Below are 25245 nucleotides of genomic sequence, written 5' to 3'. Positions count from 1 at the left end.
GACATGTGCTTACGCGAATATATTTATTACACACACGATTAATATTCATCTGCCTCATTTTTCATACCCTCAAACAACCCTTTGCCAAATTGCTAGCCACACTCACCCAAAGCGACGGTGAAACCCTCCTGAGTGGTAAATCAAAACATCGCGACACTCACTCACGTCTGTGTGTGTGTGTGTGTGTTTGTGCCGGCATATATTTGCGTGCTTGGCAGATGGAAACAGATAGCGACACAAGGGTGATGTGTTGAACATAAAATCCGATTAGTGTCACCAAATGGGAGCAGCAATAGAGCGAGTGGCGCCTGCAACAGCCGCGAAGCAAACGGGTCTTCGTCCCCCAAAAATGGTCTCAGCAGAACCAGACGTGTGTGTGTGGTGGTGGTGGTGTCCGAAATCGTAGACCACCTACACATCACATCATTTTTTTTGAGAGTGGAGTCTTTTTGATTTCGCTTCTTGTATTGTATTGGCAACCTTTATTTTTATTCATCAAGTGACAGGTGTCAGAACGAATAAAAATCTCCACTTTATGTTTGCGGCCGCGCCAGGCGTGGGATTTGCGGTTTAGAGTGGGAGATTGGGGAGGAAAAAAGGACAACTTGATAAATGTAACCGAACGAAGAGTATATTGATCGATCCGTGACAATGTTTTGAGTGGTTTTTTCTTGGCGGGTTTTGTTTTTTGAGAACCTGCTGATCGATCAGGCCCAAATTGGATTGACACTTTTTGGTGGAGTTGGTTTTACCGGATGTTATCATGCAGTCTACTTTTGGACTGAAAAAGGCCCAATAGAATCATCGGCAAGACAAAGAGCAGACAGAAGCTAATTAATTAGCATTTTAACGATAACTTTTTGGTGTCTCAGTCTCGGTAGGGTTTCATCCACCGGAAGAAAGGAGCTTAGAGAGAAAAAATCATTGTCATTTTCTTTTAAAAACGGAACATTTTAATTATTTCCATAAAGTATTAAACAAATGAAATTTTATTCCAATGTCATTGTTAAAAAAATATTTAAAAAATGTTGCTCCATAAGCAATCAACTATGCAATTTACGCTCCCTACAACCATCATCCTCGAGATAACAATTATTTAAAGTAAGAAATTGTAACACAAAACTGATAACAGCACAACATGTTTGCAATGCACAAAATAAACATATGGCGTCACTGTTGCACATTCCATTTTTTTGCAACATGAGATAAGAAGGGGTGATTAATTTTTTTTGCTCCACTAAAAAGGGAAAAAATGCGGAAAAAGGTGAAGGAGGCGTTTAACGAATGGCTGACTAAGAACATTATTTTCCACCCCGAGAACGAAGCACCACCATCTGGTTCGAGGGCTGTAAAGATAAGCCACCAGCATGAGTGTTGCTTGAGTGGATTTGTTTTGGTGACTGGTTTCGTGGGTTTCGAAACCACGTGCCAAGTGCATTAACACCACGCGAATCTCGCTCCCTCGCAACACAGCAATGTGCATCACAAACATCCGGTTAGAGCAATCGCTGCTGATTATGAAATAAAATTGGCATTTTATTTTTGCGCAAATGTTTTTAAATTTGAAATTTTCACAGCAGAAAAACTGGAAAGCGTCGGAGTTGAGGTCGGCCAAATATCGCGCAACTTATATGGTTGGTGAAATAATCGTTTAAATTAAAATGCTCGTCATGTACGCTACCGCTGGTCACAACACACACACGCATAGACCCCAGGGCCCACCGGTCAGTTTCCGGAGGAAAAAGGAAATACCATATGTGGCAGAAAACCACAATAAAAACGCGAGAATCGATACACGCATGTACGTTGGTGCCAGTTTCATTAGCGTTGCTTCCCAGGCTGATGAAAACTTCAACCGAAACAACAACAAAAAAACGCAACGAAAACCATTCCGGCAAACACCAGAAGCGATATGGGGATGGGCACGAGATCCACGAAAGGGATGATCGTATCTCCATCGTCATCGTTGCCGTTTTTGTGTTCCGCCAACACCTAAAAACATTGCGCAATGTGTGTGGTGGTACACCCCCCGGCAGGCAAGCAACGGCTGCAACACTTCTCGCCCCCCCCCGAGATGCGACCGCTTGGTGGTGTGAGAAGTTCATCAAACTAAATTAACGCAATAGGCGCGTACTCCAACGAACCAACCGCCCAAAACATGAACGAGTTCCCGCGGTGCTGAAGCGCTATACACGTCGGAAGAATTGCGCCACCGAGTAAGAAGCAGTTTTTCGGAGGTTTCCAATCAAACTCGATCATGTGAACGAGAGTTCTGCAGGCTGTTCTACTGCTGGAACCGTCTTAAAGGGGTTGGAGTGTAATAAGGCATCAAACCAAATGAAACTTCCATTCTCCAAGTCTTCAAATGAATGAAGAAAAGTGAGAAAAAAGAAAAAAAAGTGATGAAAGCGGAAACCGAGAACGCCAACGGAAATGACAATCTGAAGATGCAATCCGGTTGCATTTATGGATGCAGCGTATAAGAGGACTGTTAATGGACATGTTATGTAAATAAAGGAAATAATAAGGGCAGCAAGTTTTTTGTTGTTCAAGATTCATTTCAGTGAATTTTATAAGCAAGAGATAATATAAAACAATTCAAGAAAATGCTCTGATTCCAAAAACTGATGATGAGAAAAAAACAATTAAAACAGAAAAACAAGAAAAATGAAATTATTAGTAAAATAAAATTAAAGAAATATGCTTGTAATAGAAAAATAGCAGACAAAAATTAGAAAAATAGATATATAAATAAGAAATTAAATTAAAATAAAGAAGTAAACTCAAAACATCAATTACAATTTAAAAAAAGATACAGGAAATAACAAAAATAGAGAAAAGGAGATGTACCAAGACTAAGAGAACAAAATAAAGAAAAAAATGTTTTGCTGCAATTCTAAAGAATACTTAAAAAATGAGTAAAAATAGACTAAAGGCAGTAAATGTAAAAAAATAAAACAAATAGAAGCAGAAAGATTAAGAAAGGAAGTAATAAAGCTTGAGCAATCAGTTGGATAATCGAAAACAATCAGATAAAGGCCATTATCCTAACATCCCACCGACAGGAACATTTGACCATATAAGCTGATGGTGGGACCAGCCATATATTGTATATTACGAGCTGATCAAACCTTGTGAAAGGTATAATATTCGGCTTTTATAGACATTAATCTAAGAGAGTAAAGTTACTTTTTTCGTCATAATATACATCAATTTAAGGAACAAATTAGAAAAAAAATTGCTAACATAACGCTGATGTTCCATCCAATATGTAGCATTCGATTAAAAGTGCCTTTTTCCTAACTGTGAATAAGATTTTCTTGGATCTAACTTGACAAGTCGTTGTCGTTGTTTGAAACTTCCAATCCTGCTCCCAAGGGAACTATCCTCATCTCTATCTTCCTCATCATCCATTTAAAATTCTACACAACCTTCAATACGATCTTGATCTGTTTTTTTTTTATTTCTATACTTCCGCAACATCAGCCAACACCATCCTCATCCCACAAAAGACGCGTTTGTGTACGTTGCTGCTCTTCTTTCTGCCCTCTATCAGGTCCTCTCTAAACCTTCCCTCCAGACCCCAAAAAAACCTCCCGAGAAAACGAGATGAACCACCAGCACGGTTATAACCGTGCATCCGCCCAACAGACACCCAGTAACGATTGCGGTTGAACGAACGCGGACGCGGCACACGATTACTGCAACCACACACACCGTTAAAATGCACACTGTTGCAGTTAACTGCACTGCGTCGTGATGGGCGAGTTACAAAAAACAAAGCGCAACAGTTTCTGCCCACCGATACACGGCGGACGACCCTTGGGGAATGTAGCGCCTCCTCCGCTGCGTGAGTATATGAATGAACATGATCCCGTCGTCTGCTGGGCCGACTTTTCTGGTTTCGCTGGTGCACATTATTGCCAACAGTGTGCTCTTGTGTCTTTCCCCGGGAGAAGATCCGTAGAAGACCGTAGTCACCGGGTTGCATCTTGCCAACATCAGCAGGCGTCGCCGCGCGCATCCGACGCGAAAGAAGAAGAGAAGGGAAAACGAATAAATGCAGCCGGAAATTGGAGGCCACGCGTGTTGGTTTGTTTTTTTTTCCTCCTCATCCAATGCTTCAACCCTGACGTTCAAGAAAGATTGGATGTGGCGGTTGAGAAGATTGTGACGAACAAAACCAGATTCTACTCTACGAAACTGATCCCCTCGTCGCTTGATTGCCATCTCTGTTACGGTAATTTTTGTAGCGAATCTTCACCCGTTTGCGGTTTCTGATGGATCTCCTCTTCTTATACTTGCAGCTGCAAACGAAGATCCACAGCACACGAGCGCAGTGCAGTCGGAGAGAAACCAGAACATGATGGCCGGTGGTGTTTATTAATGCAGTTTGGTTGTTCGAAGCCTTTCGATCGGATGAATTAACAAACTTCCGGGCTTATGCAACCGTTCGGGGTTGCATTCAAGTCGCGAGAGTCGGGCAGAAGAGCAGCAGCAGCAGAGAGAGCTATTTTCGGAATAAATTATTATTAGAACCGGGTCGAATGCAACTGTCGTGTAGCGGATTCTGGTGGATACCGTTCATTTATTATGCAATATGCGTTGCATATATGTGCGTGATCTTGCATACGATGGATGTAGAAAAAAAATGGATTTATGAAATAAAAAAATGATCTGGATATAATTGCCGAAAAAGGAAGCTTCGTTATCGTAGTTCATTAAAAGTAGTACTTTTTACTATAAGCAATCTCAACTAACATCATTTGCAATTTATTGAATTATTATGATTATGATATACTTAAAGCAAATATTAAGTGCGGGTTTTTAACAACCTAATCCTATAAAAACTACATAATAAACCAAATGCAAACAGATAAATCAATGGAAAAAGAATGATTTGATTTAAGAAAACTATTTCAAATAAACAAAAAAACGTTGAAGTATTCAACCTAGATTATGAATACCCCTTTAAGCTATGCAATTTACATAACAAAATGATCTTTTTTTTAAATAAGGAATCAATCACTCAACGGTATAATGTACAGTTAATTTAGCTTGAAATCTATTTTTGCCTTTCGTATTTTATGTCGATTGCTGTAAGGTACAGCATTACAATTAAAAAAAATCAAATAATGATCCACACGACATCGTAAGAATTATAAAATTTAGATTTACTAAACTAAAAACAGTTTGGGGCGGTCCTGTGGTCAAGGCAATAATGGTGACGGCCATCACATGGCAGGACCGGAAATCAAATCCTACCCAGACCGCCTTCCCTGTGCGAAGGGCTGACTCCTTTACCACAGGTAAAATTAAGTCACAGAAAGCCAAAAAATGCCGACCCATACCTCTCGAGGTTGTAGTGCCAAGGAAGAAGAAGAAGAAGAAACTAAAAATCCTATTAGAAAATTAAGCATCAAGTAAGACAGGTTTACGTGATTGAGACACGTTTCATCGGAGTAGGCATAGACGAATCATCATCTAGCAATCCGAACGACTCTCATTCTATCCACATCCAACCTAACTATCCTGGTCTTCAAACACTTCAAACACACCTCAAAGCTCAAATCCACACACACACGTCTGCCGAGATTAATTTTTAGTTTATGCGGGCAAGGTGTAAAAATAACAATTACAGTACCGTCTGGTTTGAAAAAAAACAAACATCAAAGTGCGGACCTATCTATGCTGAGGAGTACATACGTAAGGGTACACACCTCGTTCGATCATTTGCCTGTTTTTCCTAGGCATCCGCCGAGCCCTGTCCGGCCACGGTACCGAAGGCTGACCTACACACAAACCACGCCAAACGGAAAACAGTGCAACACACGCGCGCGCACACGCACGTATATCTTCAGTTTTCCTTCGGCCAGGAGGCGATTGAACTCGTGTGGGGCGATTGAGCTCGGTCCGCCTTTGCACGCCACTAGTATGTCTCAAGTGTGTCTACCGCTGCTGCCGAAGTGGCGTGCTAAGCCACGGCGGCCACGCGGCTTTTGTCGGTTTGTTGGTGCGTTTTAAAAATAATCCCTCGCCCGTGCTGACGAACCGAGACAAACGCAAGGTGTATCTCTCTGCTTCCTTGGGTGCGCGCGCGCCCGTGTTTATTTTGATTAAAAGAAATTTAATTTCAAGATATTTATTATCGTGGCTTCCCCGTTAAAGGGAATAGAAGTAAAAGATTTGGAGAAAAATAAATAATCTGCACAACAATTCCAACGAAAGGAAGAAAAGTCATCGTTAAACTCTGTTGGATTTATGCTAATCATACCCCCGCGCACTAAACCGAAAGAGGTAAAGGGCGATCGATCGATCGCGACCCCGTTTTTCTTTCTGTCATGCGATGCGTAAACTTTGCCTCCTCCTTCACATATACGAATAATACGGATGTGATGGCTCGCTGAAGCATAAATCTGTCTGTCATTGTTAGCAACCCATGATCGATCGTGCAAAAGTCGTCGATCTAGGTCTCGCCATCAACACGTTTATGGGGGTGCCAAAAGCAACGTCTTACCGTCTTACTCACCCAAAATGCCCAGATCGAACACGTCTCATGCGTGTGTGTGTGTGAGGTTTTATTTATTTATGTGCCGAGCGCGCGCGTATGAATTAGATTATCACGTGCCAGGCAAAGAAAAAAGGCTCGCGTCGAAACAACAATAGGCGCGAGACGACGCGTAAATGTGGAGTTGATTGATAGATCGATTTCAAATGTCACGCATTTATCGCCCTATATTCTCGGGCTTGCTGTTTTGCCCCCACGGAGCCCGAAAATAAAAAGCATCCCGAGCTGGTGTAACAAGGGCTCCACACACGCCTATGAATTGATTCGTCAACTTCATCTTCCATGACGGGGGAAGAAAAAAGGAAACCATTCGCCGCTACTACCGGCAAAGCAAAGAGGCATAATATGATTTTGATATGCTTCAATGAAGTGGAAGCAAAAAGGCGCGAGTTTGATTGATTTCAATAAGCGTACATTATTGACATATACATATATCGTCGCATTATGGAAAAGTGGTGTTGAAAAGATATTGAGCCAACAGGCTCGCGTTAACGATGTCAGTGAGCAGAAGTCATAGCAGCAGAATTGAATCAATTTTGTGTTAGAGCGTGTGTGAGAGGGAAGCATTTTAAAGATCCTCAATTCGTTGTTGCACACTTCAAAGCTAAAGTGCCATTCGAAAAACGTCACACCCCCAAATTGACCCATTTTCTTAACATCGCCCTCGGAACGATTCTCTTCTCGATGTGCGTGTTGCACGGTGCATTTTACGACACTTTTGACACAATTCTTTCCTTCTTTCTTTCCCCCCCAGTCCCGTCCGTTTCGCATCCGATTCTCAGCTCTGTACGATGCAACTCACCATTACTTATGCTTACAAGCTTATGAGTGGAATATGAATTAATGCACATACCACACACAGCATAAGCCGTTGCGTGCGCCTCTTCCTTTTTATTGCGCCTTTAGGAGGTCAGAATGAAAACTGAAAGCCCGTGCGCATCTACCGATTCAAGCGCACCGTTAACTGTTAAGTGGATGTTCTCCTACCGCTGGATGGGGAATTTTTTTCGTGTGTACTTAAGACAAAACTCTCTGGCACTGTGTTTTTGGTGAAATTTTATGAGATATTTCAGCTGGTCACGAGCTTCACTGTAGGGCATGCACGCGAACAGCGCATGATTGTATTTAAACATGAAGAAAAGGGATGAGTTTATTGTTAACAACTGTTCTGTCTGTGCGAATGGAAGAACAGAAATGAAGATAAAAAGAAATGAGAGAAGAAAACAGATAGGTTTATAGGAAGGAAAATAAACCAGAAAAATTATGAAAAAGCTATAAACAAATCCAAATGAGAAATGAAAACAAAATATTGAACTGCTAAAATGTTAAAGAAAGGAAAATTCATGATTACACAAGAGAAAAAAATAAATTTGGAACTAGTAGAAAAGAAAGCTCATTTAAAAATAACAAAAATTAAAATATAATTGAACTTTCATGTAAAAAAAAAAAAAAAAAATACAACCACCACAATAGACATGAACAACCACACTGCAATCTCCACACACCGACAACCGAGCATGCCCGGGATAAGGCAGAATAACAGGGAGGAAATGCCTTGTTAATATTTGTGAATATGTAATCGTCAACATATGCGGTGTTGACAATACGGCGTCATGCCGTAATACTGGAATTATAAATAAATAAATTTCATGAAAAAAATAAAATGGGAAATATTTCAAGAGTAGAAAAACCAAAAATTGTTTATACAATCAAACAAATACAGAAAACAAACAGTAAAGAAGTTTGGATAAAAAAGAATAAGTATAAACAGAGATAATAAAAGAGTTAATAAAGAGTAAACAAGAGTAGAAATTAAAGATTAAAAATTAATAACTAATAACTAAACACATGACAGAGAGTAAAACTGTTATCATAGTAATTGTATCAACAAAATACGTTAATGAAAAATAAGCCAAGCCTCAGAATTTATCAAGTACAAAACAAAATCAATACAAAATTAGAAAAAAGTAGAAAAGGAAAGAAATAAAAAAGCACAAAGTAGAACGCTAAACTTGATGTGGAAAATATTTAAAGGCACGAAATAAATATAAACTAAAAAAAGAAGATATCAGTAAGATACAAACAAGAAAAGTTGAAGCAAATAAAACAAACGAAAAAACCTGCTAACCAATAATTCAAAAACATATTGACCCAAAAAACACAAAAGAACAGAACAAAAATTCAAACTGTCAACATATGACACAAAAGCCGAAGAGGGTTCAGCTGGTTCAGACGAGAGCACGTGCGTGTATGTTCGAAAAACCGGAACAACGCTATACGCTTCATCTTGCGGATGGTCCCTTTTTTCCAACAAGAAAGTCGAGAAATACAGTAAGGGACCGAGGAACGGGAGAACGAGAGAGAGAGAGAAAGAGAGCGGAAAGGAAAGAATGGAGAATTTATGACAGATCGTGCCGCTGCCATCTTGGGCGGAGATTAAAAATAAGAATTACTTTTATCTTATTTCCTTTTCTCCGTGCTCGCTCCCCCCCCGTCCGTCCGTCCCTCCTCGAACCAGCAAGGTTCGTGCTGCTGCGGGGTGACATCGTTATGCAGCAGCACCACCAGTACGGAAGAGCAATGCAGCACTAGTGTCGAGTGTTTATGTATATTGCCCTTTGGCGGTGCGTTTCCGTTCCATTTCCTGCTGCTGGTTCGAAGAAAACACGAAACATATAACTAAAACAAAAACATGCTTTTTTCGCCGGAGGACAGGAAACGAAAGGAAGAAACCGGGCCTGGCAAAAGGATCGTTAGACGGGCACAGAAAGATCCGCATCGCGCTCCTTTGCAGCCAAACGATACTCGCAAACGAGTCAATTGGGGGTAGATTAGGGAGAAGAAAACAGGAGAGCCAATAAGGTTTAGAATTGCCGTCAGGGTGGAGTGCAGGGTCCAAAAACTGTTCCGCAAAAAAATACAAAACTCCGACATGCGGAACATCGCAACCAAGCAAATAAGCAAACGTGACTAAACCAAGAGGACACCCGGCCCGAGTAAGGTGGTCCCGCAAAACGACGTGCGAGATCCTAAATTTTGTCCAACACCGAAAGCATCGTAATGCGGAGGAATCCACCTTTGAATATCCCTTTGGGGTAGAGCTTCCACCCGGCTAAGGATACCAACGTGACGGCCTTATGGTGCCTAATGTTTGACGCCTTATTTATATCAGTAATGTCCGCAACATTATACATAAAACAATACAATCGGTTTTTTTTGGGGGGTTGGTCCTTATCCCGTCTTTCGCAAAAAAAAGGATTCCTTTCGTTCACCTACCTTCATCTCGTTGACGATGTGCTGAAACAGTGAGCCAATGGTGGCAACACCGGCATCCGTACCGCTCCGATCCATTCCGATGTCCATATCGTTCGCTTGCGCTGTTCCCTCTTTGAGTCACCTCGATGTTCGCCGAGGTGTGTCCGAACCTGCTTTTACGTAGATTTATCGCCTTTAACCGATATTGTTACTCCGCACCCTTGGGCGGAACGTGCACGGGAAAACTAATACGTATAGATTTTCCACTACCAGATAGATTTTCCACAGAGCGTAAGGCAAAAGGACAACCGGATCCTTCTGCTGATATATATTTTAAACACACACGTGATGCACCGAGAAAATAATGTAATTAGAAAATTAGCAAAAAACACCTTCCACTAACGCCGTAAACTGCACTCGAATTTTTCGATTAACAAATGCTTCCACTTTCCAACAACCTTTTTCTTTTGGCTCCTTCCGAAACTCGTTCCCACACACACGCACACACCACCGGCAGTGGACACAACAAAACTTTTTGGGTTTTCTGCCTTCTTCTCACTCCCCGTCTCGAATCGAAGGATCCCCCAAAACTGTAACCCGGCGTTTTTTCCCCCAGGGAGGAGGGAAAATGGGAGAAGAAAATCGATACCGTCCGCGGAAAGGCACAACGAGTTTTCCCAACACGCTATCGGGGACACACTCACACACACTTAAGGGATGGCCATTGCGCGGTGGCCAAACGCGCGCGCGCCACACACACGGACGGATTGCAGCAACGTTCGGGAAGAACTTGGTTAACACGTGACTAAAATACGGGACACGATCGGCACCTTCCTTTTCGCCGGAAGCATTAATCCGTTTCCGGCCGGGAAAGGTGTATCCATCGGATGGGATGGGGCGATTGTAAAACATTCACGCTCCCATCCACGGTACAATATCCGTTTTTCCTTACGTCGTGAGAAAGGACACACGCACAAACACGTTAAGTCGTTACACACGTTACACGCTGCTCGTTCTAGCTTTTATCCTTCCTTTGATTGCTCGTTTCGAAACACAATTTTAATTCCACTTCACTTCATGCTGCTGTTGTCGCCTCCATTACATTCACACGCAATTAGTGGCTGCTGAACACAAAAATTGTCGCGAACTCCTAAAAAGAGCAACCAGAAAAAAACCGAAATCAGTTAAACATGGTTGTACACTTAATCAAAAACGAAAATAAAGAGGGGCTTTAAAGTAAGATGACAGTGGACACAGATAACGGACACACAAAGGCATGATAATTAATGAGATAATAAAATTGAAGCAAAAAATAGTGCGCATTAATCAATCCTTGGATTGCCTCTTAACGCAATCCCGTCCGTCCGTTCATTCATCACCGTCCGTGGTGTTTGGATGGTTGGAACAAACGCGCACACACACACTTCACAGCGAGCGAACGATCGATTGATCGATCGGTTTCGATCGTACGCCAAGGTTGATGTTGCTCGGTTTGGGATGCCTTTTTTCTGCTGGACGGGGCGCAAGCAGAGTCCTCACGTTTATCGTTCTGTGCAGTCTCTCGCTCGCCTGTGTCGCCCACATAATCGCTTGTGCAGCTAAATGTGCAGCCAGCCAAGCCAGCCAGCTGGCCAGCGAGAAGGCACTACTCGTGGAATTTGGAGCACACCAACGCCGAATCTGAACAGCTTAATTTCAAGGCAGTGGAGCACGCTTCAAGGCATTTCGTTTCTTCTTTCCCCCCCCCCCCACCGCCTGGCGGGTGTCACTTTCCAAATGGCGTAATGTGAGGCGGTTCTTTGAACGAATGGTTCGGTGGTGGTGGTACGCAGGCCCCCTTGGCGATGATTGTCGGCGAAGAAGTTTTAGTATCGATGTCACTCGGATTAGCAGGAATTTGACGACATCTCTCGCTGGACTCCTCCCGGGAATACGCCGAAATCGCACCCAGAACACTCTGTTTGATGGAAGAAAGAAAAACGAAACGAAACGATTAGTATTAGGACTGCTATCAGATGGCAAGCGATTAAGAGGTGGAATTTCCGTGTTTTGTTTCCCTGCTGTTGTTGTTGTTGTTGTTGTCGTTGGAGTCGTGGAGCGAATGGGCAGAGAGAGGGGTCTGGCTTTGCTTGGGATGGGGCATCAAAAAGCCCGTCAACAAATCCATTTCTGCCTTCACTTCCAACGCCAACTCACTATCTTTCCCTCGCATACTCAACTCCACTAGCCTGGCACAACACGGTCGTTTGGGGGAAAACTACTATTTTTAGGGCAGTGAAAAACTCGCCCATAATGGGTATGTTTCTTGGCGAAGGCCGAGCAGAGCGCACTAGTCCAAAAATTCCAAAAAATGCTACCGATTTGGGGGTTTATTTTTACGCTCGGTCAATTTGTCCACCCCTACCCAGACCTAAACACACACACCCACGGAACCCATGAACGAATGATGGAGTGAATGAATGTTGACTTGTCGAGGTTGACTCTAACAGCAACATGGCTGATCGCCCTATTCTGAACCCAAGCGACGACGAGTTTTAACTGGACGCAGAGCAGGAAAGATCCATCACCTCATTGGTAAAAGATGTCCGCTTTTGTTCTCGTGTTGAAGGAGGTAATCATGTTACAAATCGTTTTGTCAAAGCACAAAGGGCATGTCGAAGAAGCCCATTAGAAGTTGCTGTTGACACTGTCCTTATGCGCTCCTATTGGGAGACTCTGAGCAGGAGAAGATGAGAGTGTTGCAAAGGAATCTCACCCCTCAGATTAGATCAAATAAAATGTATGAATTTAGTTTTTTTGTATATTCTTGGCAATGTTGCCATTCACTTTAAATTAACTCTATTAATAGAGAATATTAATATTAATATTCTTAAATAGAATACGCCGCATACATCTTAAGTCAATGGGTTTTGCGTTCAGAAAATAAAATCATCTGTACAGTCAAGCTCAGGGTTTAGCTTGAAACTCTCGATGGAGTCTTACAATATAAATTAACATTGTTGATTTCAACGTCATAGGATCTACAAGATAATGTCTTAAGAATATATGCTTGTAAGTCGATTAAAATTTTTTTTCAGGTTGATAAATAGGCGTTCACCTGCTTTGAACTATGCATAATAACAGCAAGCCATCAAGAAAAAAAATCATGCTAAATCTAGCACAAACTCTGTCCTACAACCGCTTTTATTGATTTTTGCCTTATTTTTAGAAGAAGAAAAATTGCTCAACCTATGCTAGTCTTCAACAACAACGCCACACCACACGTTTTACAGTCGAACGTAATTTAGCATTGATTTATCCTTTCTGGCTACCAACCGACCGCAACGATCCGAAAAGCCGGACAACAAAGTGTAAATAAATACACGCTTTTATGCACCCCATTCCGTTCGCCATTTGCTCTAATGAGCTTCGATTCCGAGAGCTCGAATGCAGCTGACGAGAAGAAAGTGCAACGCATTTGACAGACAGACGGACCTCCACCCCGTAAACATGACTAAATTATTGAATGGGCTTTGGTCCGTTCGACGTACCGTTTCGATTTTGGTGTTCTCCTTTATGTCTTCTGCTTGCCCTAATGATTGTTTTCTACCGAGGAGAAGAACGAGGGATTGACGGTCGTGTGTCGAAATAGAGATAGAAAATGACTGTCCCATCGTGGTCCCCGTTCGCAGACGTTGCAGCTGCACCAATAACGAACAGGACGTGAAGCGATGCACAGACATCCATTTGACGGGATGAGAGGTCCCCTGGGAGAGTAGCAGATTGAGCGAAACTGTGGACTAACCGATTGATGCTCACAAACAGTTGAGATTTGTTGTAAGCGCGTTTCTTTGTTTGCTGTTTCAATCGTAAGTAAATTTTTTAAATCACGAACCGTTTTTCAGCTCATGACGAGCGGGGGGCTCGGCTCGAGTTCGTGAGATGGGTTAACAAGAAGGGCTAATTGAAACGGAAGCCACTCTCACGTGGTTTAATGATGTTGTGGCTGGCAGAAGACGAAAACAGCCGTGGTCGAGGTGAAAATAATGCATTTCCAGAAAGAGAAATGTCGATAAAAATTAATCACATCATGAGCCTCCTTTTTTGCCACTGCAAGAGTTTAATGAGCTTTCAATGAATAAAATTTAAATCGTGGAGAGTTTTCGAAACCTCGACAGATCAGTATCAGAGGAAAAGCAAGTTACTTCTTGAGTCCTATTTTAAAATATAAAAATATTTGAAGTGTAAACCCGGTGGCAAACAATACTTTGCAACATGCGATACAATAAATTGATACCTTAAAAATGGATCCACAGGAACCTCCCCCCACGTTGCCGATACAATTGTCTGCAATCACGAATATGCACATTGAAGCTCACGCCATTACCAGCCAGGAGATGAGACGATAAACAATATTCACAAGTCCCATAGCAAATCCCCCACAAAAAAAAAAAAAAACAATAACCGAGTTTACCTATTTGTTTCAGCAGAACATCGCCCGTTTTGTAGAATCGATCACGATTTATCTAGCCTCCAACAAGGCAGCCACAAAAAACAATACAAAATGCCTTCTTTCGATTCTTGGCCACGTTTGGCATGAAGGGGCCCATGCATGCCTGCTATGCTTTCGGTGGTCGTGCCTGTGGGTGAATGGCGTGAAGAGAGATAATTTTTCCAATTTCCCGTCGAAGCACGGTCTCGTGTGGTTACCGAGAAGACACTGCCAGCCAGCCAGCCAGCCAGCCAGCCAGCCAGCCAACGTCGAATGCATTTCACCCATTTTGTGCTCTAAAAATATAGGCCTGCGCCCAGGAGTAGGCCTCGTTGGTTTGTGGTTTACAATATATAGCGCGCGCCGAAGGCACAATTGGGAAGGAGGAGTAGGAAAAACAGCTAAATAATACCCACAGACAACAGGTTAATTTGCGGTAAATGTCAATTGCATCGAATGTGCAATGCGAACTAAGGAGGTGCAGTCTGTAAGCGCTATGGAACTGGATTGCATCACAGTTGGAGTTGGCGAAAACGATCAAAGACTTTTTCTAGAGATTCTTCGAGACATTAAGAGTTCGGGGACAACATTGTACTAAAAATTCAGACATTGAAGATTTTATCGCCAAGAATTATAAAATTTTAATGCAACTGTCAGTTTAAAGCGAATTTTTCCTAGCTTGTAAATAAAATTAAATAATTAATACTAATTAAGTACTTTCAGCACGCATTAAGCTGCAATATTTAATAAAGCATAGAAAAGCAAAAAAACTCCTCCCACACCCCGGGCCGCCGGCCACATATCGCTTTCCGCAATTTAACTGGCGCATCGTCACTCATGTGCATAGCGAAATCATTCAAACGGAAAAACAGGCGATCGTTGCAGTCGAACCCCATTTACCCAGAGCCACTGCTGTTCCTCCTCACAGTTGCTCGACTTAAACGATCGACAGGCAACAATCAACGTCAGGCACACACACCCGAACCCTCCTCCCATTGCTGGCTGTGCTCGTGTGTGTGTGTGCTGAAACCTTAGCCCCATTTTTAACATCCCATTGCCACGTTGCAGAGCCGTCGTCGCTGGCATCGGATTGCGTCATCATCGATTGCATTCTCGGGAAGTGGTGGCGGTGGTGGTTTAGTCGGGATGGCGAGAGCGCAACCGATTGCAACCGATTCCAACCACTGCCTGCCTCGAGCGATTCCTCCACGAGATTCACGATCAACGGGTTTGAAATGGTCGCAATCTGGCTTTTACACACTCCGGCGGCACCGATGATGCCATTCGATCGGTGAAACCATAGGAATGTGTTTGTGTGTGTGTGTGGTGCTCTGGAGCCCAAAATTTCAAAGCCAACGGTGGAGTTCTAACGTTCCGAAACATTGAAGAGCGAGCGCACGAAAGCGGTGAGTTTAGAATTTCAAACCTTTACCCCGCCCCCCCGGGGATCACTTTACCGAAATGCAACGTACCGTACGCACATGCTTGTGTCGTGTGAGTTAGGAGTGAATGGTGGAAGAACAAAGAAACGGACCCGGTCCTTAACAAACGGGGTGGTATTCTTAAATGGCTGGTAAATTGGGTGGCATATCGACATTGTATGACGAACGAACGTATAAAGTTTCGAATGTTGATAGATGAAGGTAAAGTAATACAAAAAGCAAATGCAAAAAGCATTCTAGAAGCTCACAATAAACTATGTAAAATAAGTCCCACCAAATTGGCTTTGCGAATTAATAGCATTGTTGATTATTCATGCTGGACTGCCTGGCCGTATTGCCTTATACGTTTTTTTTTCTATATCGCCAAATAGTGATAGCGCAAGAGTTTGATCAATATTAAGGTTCTCATCGAAATATATAAAATATATGCTAAGTGATCATAATATGCAATCTAGCATTAGTCCCACCAAATTGAATTGCACCTATTTCCCTGCCACCTCGTCCATGCCTTGAGTAATCGCTTTGCGATCATACGATCGTTTCATGAGTCGTATGAGATTGGCTGCTATTTAAGCGCCATGACGCAACTCGTGATCTTAGTAACAGGTAGGTATTGTAACCTTTTTACAGATTTTTTTTTCCAAATGAATGATACATCACTCATGCACAAGGCACTGTGATTCATCTAGTTAGAATTTTAAGAATTTTCATCATTATTTTTATTTTTGTTTCGAACAGGTATTTCAAATGTATAATTTATATCAGGGAGGGCTGGATGCCGAGGCGATAATGGTACCGGCCTTCCGGTAGGACCGGGGTTCAAATCCTATCCAGATCGCCTCCTCGTTTAGAGGACTATCCAGCTACCGATAATTCCAAGTCACAGAAAGCCAGCAATGGCGGGCCGAGACATTTTCGTGGTTGTAGTGCCAAGGAAGAAGAAGCAGAAGGTTATACCAAAATCCCAATAGAACCAACTCCCCCAAACCAGCTACAGACACAGTTTGAAAGTTGCCCACGTAGATTTTTTTTGCCTCAATTATGTCATGTCAGCTGCCCTCTGTACCACCAGCTGCAAAACGATATCCTTCACCAAGCTGCGAACAGCGAGGAAGTTGGGTTCAGGTATTTCCGCGTCTAACGTTTTTAGACACCGCTAGGGTGCGATCAGGTAACGACGGCGGGTCAGGTTTTATATTTTTTGTTGAGTTTCTTGCTTTTCCTCACTCACGAGTCACTCCACACAGAGCCCACAATCTATTCCAATCTGTCTCGCCAGCTAACCAGCTCTAGCTTGTACTACTAAAGCACCAACTCCAGCAGACGTGCAGTGGCCTTGTCTGGAGATCTGCCCAGGGAGAAGGATCTGTTATCTGTCTTGGTTGCTGGCTCTTGCTCTCTCGGCATTCCCGTTACATGCGGTGAAAAAAAGGTGCTGCCTTTCATATTTGCATAGAATCAAAAGCGGCGGGGGCACGTTTATTTATTTATGTTGCCCGTTGCATTTAATCCCACATCAAACAGCGGTGCAGCTAAGGCACCGGAAGGCGCGTACGGCCGAAGGAGCGTTCTGCCCCATGCACTCGTCATAATCTAACCGGGAGGTTCACCGCGTTGAAAGTGTTGCGAGATTTCCAGCGAGATTTGTTCCTGAACGATGTGTTTTCTTTAATATTTATTTTACTTCGCATTTTAAACCCCTTTTCATCCACGGGCTCGCGGTCTTGTGGAGTGGAGTCGACTCCTGCTTCTTCCCGGCGAGTTGGCTTTCACCTGTCACACTCAAATGCACACCGAGGAGAAATGAGAACTGCAATTGATGTCACGCTGCATCCCACCACTTTTTGCCCGCCCCATCCCATCGCATCCCCTCCTCTCACCCAACCCTTAATCCATTTCCACCTGACCCCTTTCACTTGGTGGATGGATCACACAATCTCTATTTCTCGTCTTCAATTACAGTTTCCCCCTTTCTTCCTCTCAGTCGCGCACAATTCTACCTTGCCTGTTGTTGTGGCGATATGTACACCGCCACAAAATGCAAAAATGCAACAAGATGCACGTACCGTCGCCGACGGTTGTCTCACCAGGTTGAAATCGACCAGGAAGACAACCGGGAAAGTAACGGAGTCCTCGGACCCGAGCAGGAGAAACAACAGATGGTGGAAGTGATACAGAAATTACTGCCGGCGAAGGTCTGTCATCACGATAAGAGGAGCGACACACCAGGACAGAACACGCGCGGACCGCTTTTGGTGGTGGCCTGTGTGACTTCTTGTTGTAATTTCTTTGCTTTGATGCTGTTCGTTTTACTTTTTGCAGCGAGATGCATTCGAGAGTCTCAGAGGGGGGAATTGCGATAAGAAAGCTGTTTAAAATGTCGCCCAAGGGGTAGCGATTATAAGGGCAAGTTGACTGAACTCTACTGAGAACACGTTCCTATTCTAGTTCTAGTTCTAGCGAGGTTGCGTGAATGTCACGAAGCAAAAATGTCTGTGGAGAATATGATAACGAGAAGGATAAAATTAGAAAAGCTTATTACATGACTACAGCTATCAATATCGTACTCTTTGATCAAGTATTAATCTTTGTTGTGATTAGATTGTACCTTCCTGAAGCCGGGATATATTCTACATACTCCTGGATAAAATATGGGTCACTTAACTGTTCAGCCTACAGTGTTGCTAATAAACTCATCCTCTTTGTTATCGACTGATCGACCGGCTGGCTATCGATCTACACATATGAAAATCATAAGATATCAAGTTCTGACCCTTAGAAGTTTGGACTAGAAATGCAACTGTTGAAGTTCTCGAGAGCCATCGTCTTCCAATCAGTTATCCCAATAATGCTGACGCAAGTATCGCTGATGGCGCGTAAAACGGCTTTACAGTTGGCGTCATCCGGAGGCTGTCCGGTGGTCGAGGCGATAGCGGCGCCAGTCTCCACACGGCAGAATCGAGGTTTCAATCCTAGTACCTACTGGTACTCTATACCTATCAAGATTGCAGTGTCAAGGAAGAAATTCTGAGTCGTTCGGTGTTTATTCTCATAACAACGCCTTCCTATTGGAGCCTCGCTATTCAATATGCAAGTCTTTGAACAGCTCATAGAGCTCCACATTATAGCAACTTGTTTTAACACAAAACAATTTTTACATCGTACGATTTATCGATCAAACTTTCCTCTGGTGCATCTTCAAACCCGATAGCGTAATTCTACCGAATCGGTGACAGCAATAGGTTTATTCCACCAAAGATTTTCACTTGATGGAGACGGACACTTGAGTTTCCCGAGACCTTAGCCAAGAAGCATTTTCGAATAAAACCCCCTTGCTGCTGCTAGTACAGCTAATAGTAGTGTAAAACTATTTTCCAATTAGCCCTCGTTCGAGCCATCGAGACCCAGAATGCGTAGATGATTCAGCAATCCGAGCAAGGAAGTAAGATTCTACAAAAACCCTTTGAAAGCATTCTACCATTCAGTCAATAGTGAGATGAAAAACGGTGTACTGCAGACAGAAAAGCCGGAAATGACTACGAAATGATCACTTTTTTCCTCATCTTACACAACTTAACCCCAAAGACCGCAGCAGACAAGTCAAGTAGATTAAATTAAAAAGAGAGCAGCAAAAACAAGTCGGTACACTACACATCACCCAGCTGTCGATCCGGTGCTTTGCACCATTTATTTCCCAACCAAAAAACACGGCTAGCTTTGCGCGCCATCTCGATGAAGGCTTTTTTTCCAGCTTGAGAGCTTCACAAATGCGCAAAAATTTGCCCTCAAAACTTGTAACTCATCCCCCGCAAGGGAGAAACGAAAAATAAATTAAGCAACGGTGTGTACGGTCAACTTGCCCAAACGCACCAAACGCTCATCTCGCAAGGTGTCCGGTTTCCTAAGGAAAAGAAAAAATCCTTCCAAACCTTATGATTAAAACATCACACGAAGCGAGAGAGATGTGCACTGGCAAAACTGCATTCACAGGCCCGGTATTTTAGTGGCCAATTCTTCACGCAAGATGGATAAGGGGTTGGAGGGGAGGGAGACCAAAAACTGGTGGCCGTGTTCGTTCGAGCAGGTCGGAAAAATTATGGACCCTCTCTCTCCATCCCATCCCACCCAACCAGCTCCCCCAACCTACACAGAAGAAACGCCAGGTTTACCTTCGCGCGCGACCAAGTAGTGCCGACAAAAGTGTGGTGGGCCAGCAGGAAAAACCTACGACGAATGAAGAAAGAGAAAGAGCGGGAAAAGCAAAGTGGAAAAGATCCAAGGCTATACCCGAGCCATAACAGATCGCAATCAGATTGGAACGAAAAGGATGGTGTTGCGGAACACCATCGGCCAGTCAGCGGGCCAGACCAGGCCAGCCACAAACTGGATCACACTTTTCGTCGTTTTTCATCGCCAAAGCGCTGCTGGACAGATCTCACACCGGATCGGACCACGGGGCAGGGGGGGGGGGACCGTGTAGATGATGCGCTGATGATGATGGGGATGATAAAAGTTTTACCGACCGGTGTTGAGTCACCTTCCGTCTATTTTCTCGCCTGCCACCGAACACTTCCAAAAGTGCAATTCGATCAACTGCTTCTTCAAGTCTTCAAAAACTATTGAACAAGAAGAGGAAGGCAAAAAAGAGAGACTGAACCAACCGGTGCAGAGTCGAAAACATCAATCAATTACCAACCATCGCGCCCCACCCCGTCAAGTCCGTTTGGTGCCCCCGCGTGTTTGTGTTTCCGTGGTAAGGTTGGGCAGCTTCTTTAACATGACATCGCACAGCTTTTTAGCGTTTTATGGCAGTCGCAAACCGCTTGTGCTTTACTTGATGAAACTTCTTTCGAAGCCGACTGGAAAAGCCGTCGAAGTGGCGATGCTGAGACGGGGAGAGTAGGTAGTTTGTAAGGGGGGTTGGTTTGTGGCCTGACTTGGCTACTTGGAAGTTGTGGCATATAAATCACCCAGTGATTTAAAGCAGACGAAAATCGTAGAAGTTAGCTAACAAACAAACAACTTTTCAAAGGATTTTTTAGCTGTTAATTAGTCTCAAAGTTTTTAAAAGTTCAAATATACGACAACAATAAAGAAGATAGACAACTTGTACGATTTTTAAGTAGAAGAAAATCGTTACAAGAACGTGCAAGAAAATAGTTTTGTCTGGACAAAATACCATTGCCGATTCTATGCCCCGTGCAACATGAAACCATTAAAACGCGCAATGCATTGGCGCGGAGCATGCATCCTCGTTGCATGCCACCATCCAAACGAGAACCGACAGCAGCAGCAGCCGGAGAAGAATAATTGTTGCAATTATATTTGGCCGCCCTTAATTTTGTGCACCGTTTCTATCGCCGGTTAGGACACGATCCGTCGAAGATCGCTCCATCTAATTGGACCAAGCCGACGAGCTGGTGGTGGTACCGTCACGGCTGCTGCAGCAAACCGGGCGAATTTTCTGTCGGCAGATTGCATTTGGTAGGCCGGGCTGGCATGATGCATCGGATCCACACTCGTCACGCAACCGTTATGGTGGTCAATGTTAGTACACATGTGTGGCGGCGCCCTTGCCAACTTGAACCCTCGCAAACGAAGTCAGACAGCATTACGCTGTGCCTTGATGCCTTGAGACATTAGCGAGCGAGTACGCGCGATGGACGGGTTTGACCATCAAATCTGAAGCATTGAGAAACTGTAGGGCTGATTGACATATGGGGGGATTGTTCGTTCTCCTTCAACTTTCGGGACACTAATGGAGTTACTAGTTGGATGAGTTTCCTTTTGTAGGAAAATGTTTATATTTGCAGTGGAAATGTAAGATCAGTGGCACAATACGAGACAAACTCATGTGTGTTATAACTTGTTTGTGCATAATATAGGCCGCATATCTTCAACCTTATTTTGCAGGAAATCCCGGTCAAGCTTACCAGGCTTGTAGGAATGACGATGGCCAAAATCATATGCCAGATAAAGTTGGCTGGAAAACTCTCAGGGTCCTTTGCTCCCACCAAGGGCCGGCGCCAGGGAGATGAACTTGCCAGTCTCCTTTACAATCAGGCGCTAAAGAAAGCCATCCGTGTGACTCGGAGGTGGAAACTTCAGGGACCATCTTCTATAAGTCAATCCAGAGCCTGGCATACGCTGAAGAAATAGACATCATTGGTTTGAGGGTCGCCTATGTAGCAGAAGCTTACCACAGGATCAAGCGAGCGGCACTAAACCTGGAGATTAACGAGACGAAAAGCAAAATACCTGTCGCAACGGACGAAGCTGGGACTGTAAAGACCATTTGTAGTCTCAGCCTATGAGATATGGACTCTGTCCATATTTAACAAACCCCTCTTTACCACTTTCCAGAAGACAATGCTCAGAAGGATTTATGGCACCGCATGTGTGGAAGGACTATGGAGGAGCCGCTACAATGACGAGCTATACGAGATGTACGATGATCTTTCCATCGTGAGGCTCCGGTGGGCTGGTCACGTCATGAGAATGACACCAGGCGTCCCAGCCCGTAAAGCCCTTTTAGGCCGTCCACACGAACAGAGAAGGCGTGGTAGGTCCCAATTGAGATAGAGTGGCGTCCGCCAGAACGGCCGAGATAATCGATTGGAAGACGACGGACCATCGCTAAACGAGTATTGTTGCTACAGGCCAAGACCTCGAAACGGTTGTAGCGCGCCGTATAAGTAAGTAAGTAAGTATGCTTAAAACATTTCAAAGGACTACATTCATACAAAGTACAGATGACACTTTTGCTATAAAATTCTCTCAAGAGTCATAATTTTACCAAGCTCATCCGCTACATTTATTAACAATACAGTGGACAGACTTTACAATAATCAGCTTTAAGTATTTTTCTGGTGATATTCACACTCTAAACACTGATTGCTTTAAGCCTCTACAACATCAATTTCTTTCTCCAACACACTTAACAAAAAGCACAACCAAAGGAACAGGACACATACTGACAACGGCCTGAGCAGCAATCTGGTGGGCATGCCATGCCATGCCGAGATCTGCTTACGCCCCATCAACCCCAGCCTAGATGGATTCAATGTTCCGAAACATTGAAGAGCGAGCGCACGAAAGCGGTGAGTTTAGAATTTCAAACCTTTACCCCGCCCCCCCGGGGATCACTTTACCGAAATGCAACGTACCGTACGCACATGCTTGTGTCGTGTGAGTTAGGAGTGAATGGTGGAAGAACAAAGAAACGGACCCGGTCCTTAACAAACGGGGTGGTATTCTTAAATGGCTGGTAAATTGGGTGGCATATCGACATTGTATGACGAACGAACGTATAAAGTTTCGAATGTTGATAGATGAAGGTAAAGTAATACAAAAAGCAAATGCAAAAAGCATTCTAGAAGCTCACAATAAACTATGTAAAATAAGTCCCACCAAATTGGCTTTGCGAATTAATAGCATTGTTGATTATTCATGCTGGACTGCCTGGCCGTATTGCCTTATACGTTTTTTTTTCTATATCGCCAAATAGTGATAGCGCAAGAGTTTGATCAATATTAAGGTTCTCATCGAAATATATAAAATATATGCTAAGTGATCATAATATGCAATCTAGCATTAGTCCCACCAAATTGAATTGCACCTATTTCCCTGCCACCTCGTCCATGCCTTGAGTAATCGCTTTGCGATCATACGATCGTTTCATGAGTCGTATGAGATTGGCTGCTATTTAAGCGCCATGACGCAACTCGTGATCTTAGTAACAGGTAGGTATTGTAACCTTTTTACAGATTTTTTTTTCCAAATGAATGATACATCACTCATGCACAAGGCACTGTGATTCATCTAGTTAGAATTTTAAGAATTTTCATCATTATTTTTATTTTTGTTTCGAACAGGTATTTCAAATGTATAATTTATATCAGGGAGGGCTGGATGCCGAGGCGATAATGGTACCGGCCTTCCGGTAGGACCGGGGTTCAAATCCTATCCAGATCGCCTCCTCGTTTAGAGGACTATCCAGCTACCGATAATTCCAAGTCACAGAAAGCCAGCAATGGCGGGCCGAGACATTTTCGTGGTTGTAGTGCCAAGGAAGAAGAAGCAGAAGGTTATACCAAAATCCCAATAGAACCAACTCCCCCAAACCAGCTACAGACACAGTTTGAAAGTTGCCCACGTAGATTTTTTTTGCCTCAATTATGTCATGTCAGCTGCCCTCTGTACCACCAGCTGCAAAACGATATCCTTCACCAAGCTGCGAACAGCGAGGAAGTTGGGTTCAGGTATTTCCGCGTCTAACGTTTTTAGACACCGCTAGGGTGCGATCAGGTAACGACGGCGGGTCAGGTTTTATATTTTTTGTTGAGTTTCTTGCTTTTCCTCACTCACGAGTCACTCCACACAGAGCCCACAATCTATTCCAATCTGTCTCGCCAGCTAACCAGCTCTAGCTTGTACTACTAAAGCACCAACTCCAGCAGACGTGCAGTGGCCTTGTCTGGAGATCTGCCCAGGGAGAAGGATCTGTTATCTGTCTTGGTTGCTGGCTCTTGCTCTCTCGGCATTCCCGTTACATGCGGTGAAAAAAAGGTGCTGCCTTTCATATTTGCATAGAATCAAAAGCGGCGGGGGCACGTTTATTTATTTATGTTGCCCGTTGCATTTAATCCCACATCAAACAGCGGTGCAGCTAAGGCACCGGAAGGCGCGTACGGCCGAAGGAGCGTTCTGCCCCATGCACTCGTCATAATCTAACCGGGAGGTTCACCGCGTTGAAAGTGTTGCGAGATTTCCAGCGAGATTTGTTCCTGAACGATGTGTTTTCTTTAATATTTATTTTACTTCGCATTTTAAACCCCTTTTCATCCACGGGCTCGCGGTCTTGTGGAGTGGAGTCGACTCCTGCTTCTTCCCGGCGAGTTGGCTTTCACCTGTCACACTCAAATGCACACCGAGGAGAAATGAGAACTGCAATTGATGTCACGCTGCATCCCACCACTTTTTGCCCGCCCCATCCCATCGCATCCCCTCCTCTCACCCAACCCTTAATCCATTTCCACCTGACCCCTTTCACTTGGTGGATGGATCACACAATCTCTATTTCTCGTCTTCAATTACAGTTTCCCCCTTTCTTCCTCTCAGTCGCGCACAATTCTACCTTGCCTGTTGTTGTGGCGATATGTACACCGCCACAAAATGCAAAAATGCAACAAGATGCACGTACCGTCGCCGACGGTTGTCTCACCAGGTTGAAATCGACCAGGAAGACAACCGGGAAAGTAACGGAGTCCTCGGACCCGAGCAGGAGAAACAACAGATGGTGGAAGTGATACAGAAATTACTGCCGGCGAAGGTCTGTCATCACGATAAGAGGAGCGACACACCAGGACAGAACACGCGCGGACCGCTTTTGGTGGTGGCCTGTGTGACTTCTTGTTGTAATTTCTTTGCTTTGATGCTGTTCGTTTTACTTTTTGCAGCGAGATGCATTCGAGAGTCTCAGAGGGGGGAATTGCGATAAGAAAGCTGTT

The 25245-nt window shown here is 43.7% G+C and overlaps 2 protein-coding genes across 18 annotated transcripts in view; one reads left to right on the top strand and one right to left on the bottom strand.

The window, feature by feature from the left end:
- LOC118512906 (putative mediator of RNA polymerase II transcription subunit 26) overlaps window positions 1–25245 on the bottom strand; it is an 89005-nt gene that overhangs the window by 50297 nt on the left and 13463 nt on the right. For all 17 annotated transcript variants that reach the window (XR_004906362.1, XR_004906363.1, XM_036058035.1 and 14 more), the window contains one exon: window positions 9845–10973. Coding sequence is in view for 15 of the 17 variants with exons in the window: in XM_036058035.1 (XP_035913928.1) it covers window positions 9845–9931 (87 nt within the window). In the remaining 2 variants the exon portion in view is untranslated. The remainder of the gene's footprint in view (window positions 1–9844; window positions 10974–25245) is intronic.
- LOC118512914 lies at window positions 3611–4826 on the top strand. The gene is made up of 2 exons (XM_036058057.1): window positions 3611–4240; window positions 4308–4826. Exons 1-2 carry the CDS (start codon window positions 3760–3762, stop codon window positions 4385–4387), a joined length of 561 nt encoding a protein of 186 aa, XP_035913950.1. The 5' UTR covers window positions 3611–3759; the 3' UTR covers window positions 4388–4826.

Source organism: Anopheles stephensi, chromosome 3, assembly GCF_013141755.1.
Source record: "Anopheles stephensi strain Indian chromosome 3, UCI_ANSTEP_V1.0, whole genome shotgun sequence".
Lineage (NCBI taxonomy): Eukaryota > Metazoa > Arthropoda > Insecta > Diptera > Culicidae > Anopheles > Anopheles stephensi.
This window is presented reverse-complemented; position numbering and strand designations above follow the sequence as displayed.

Excerpts from the sequence above, each read along its gene's own strand:
- LOC118512914 (XM_036058057.1), top strand. The coding sequence starts at position 3,760 with ATGGGCGAGTTACAAAAAACAAAGCGCAACAGTTTCTGCCCACCGATA. Across the intron at positions 4,241-4,307 it reads TGATTGCCATCTCTGTTACG|CTGCAAACGAAGATCCACAG; the intron begins GTAATTTTTGTA and ends TTATACTTGCAG.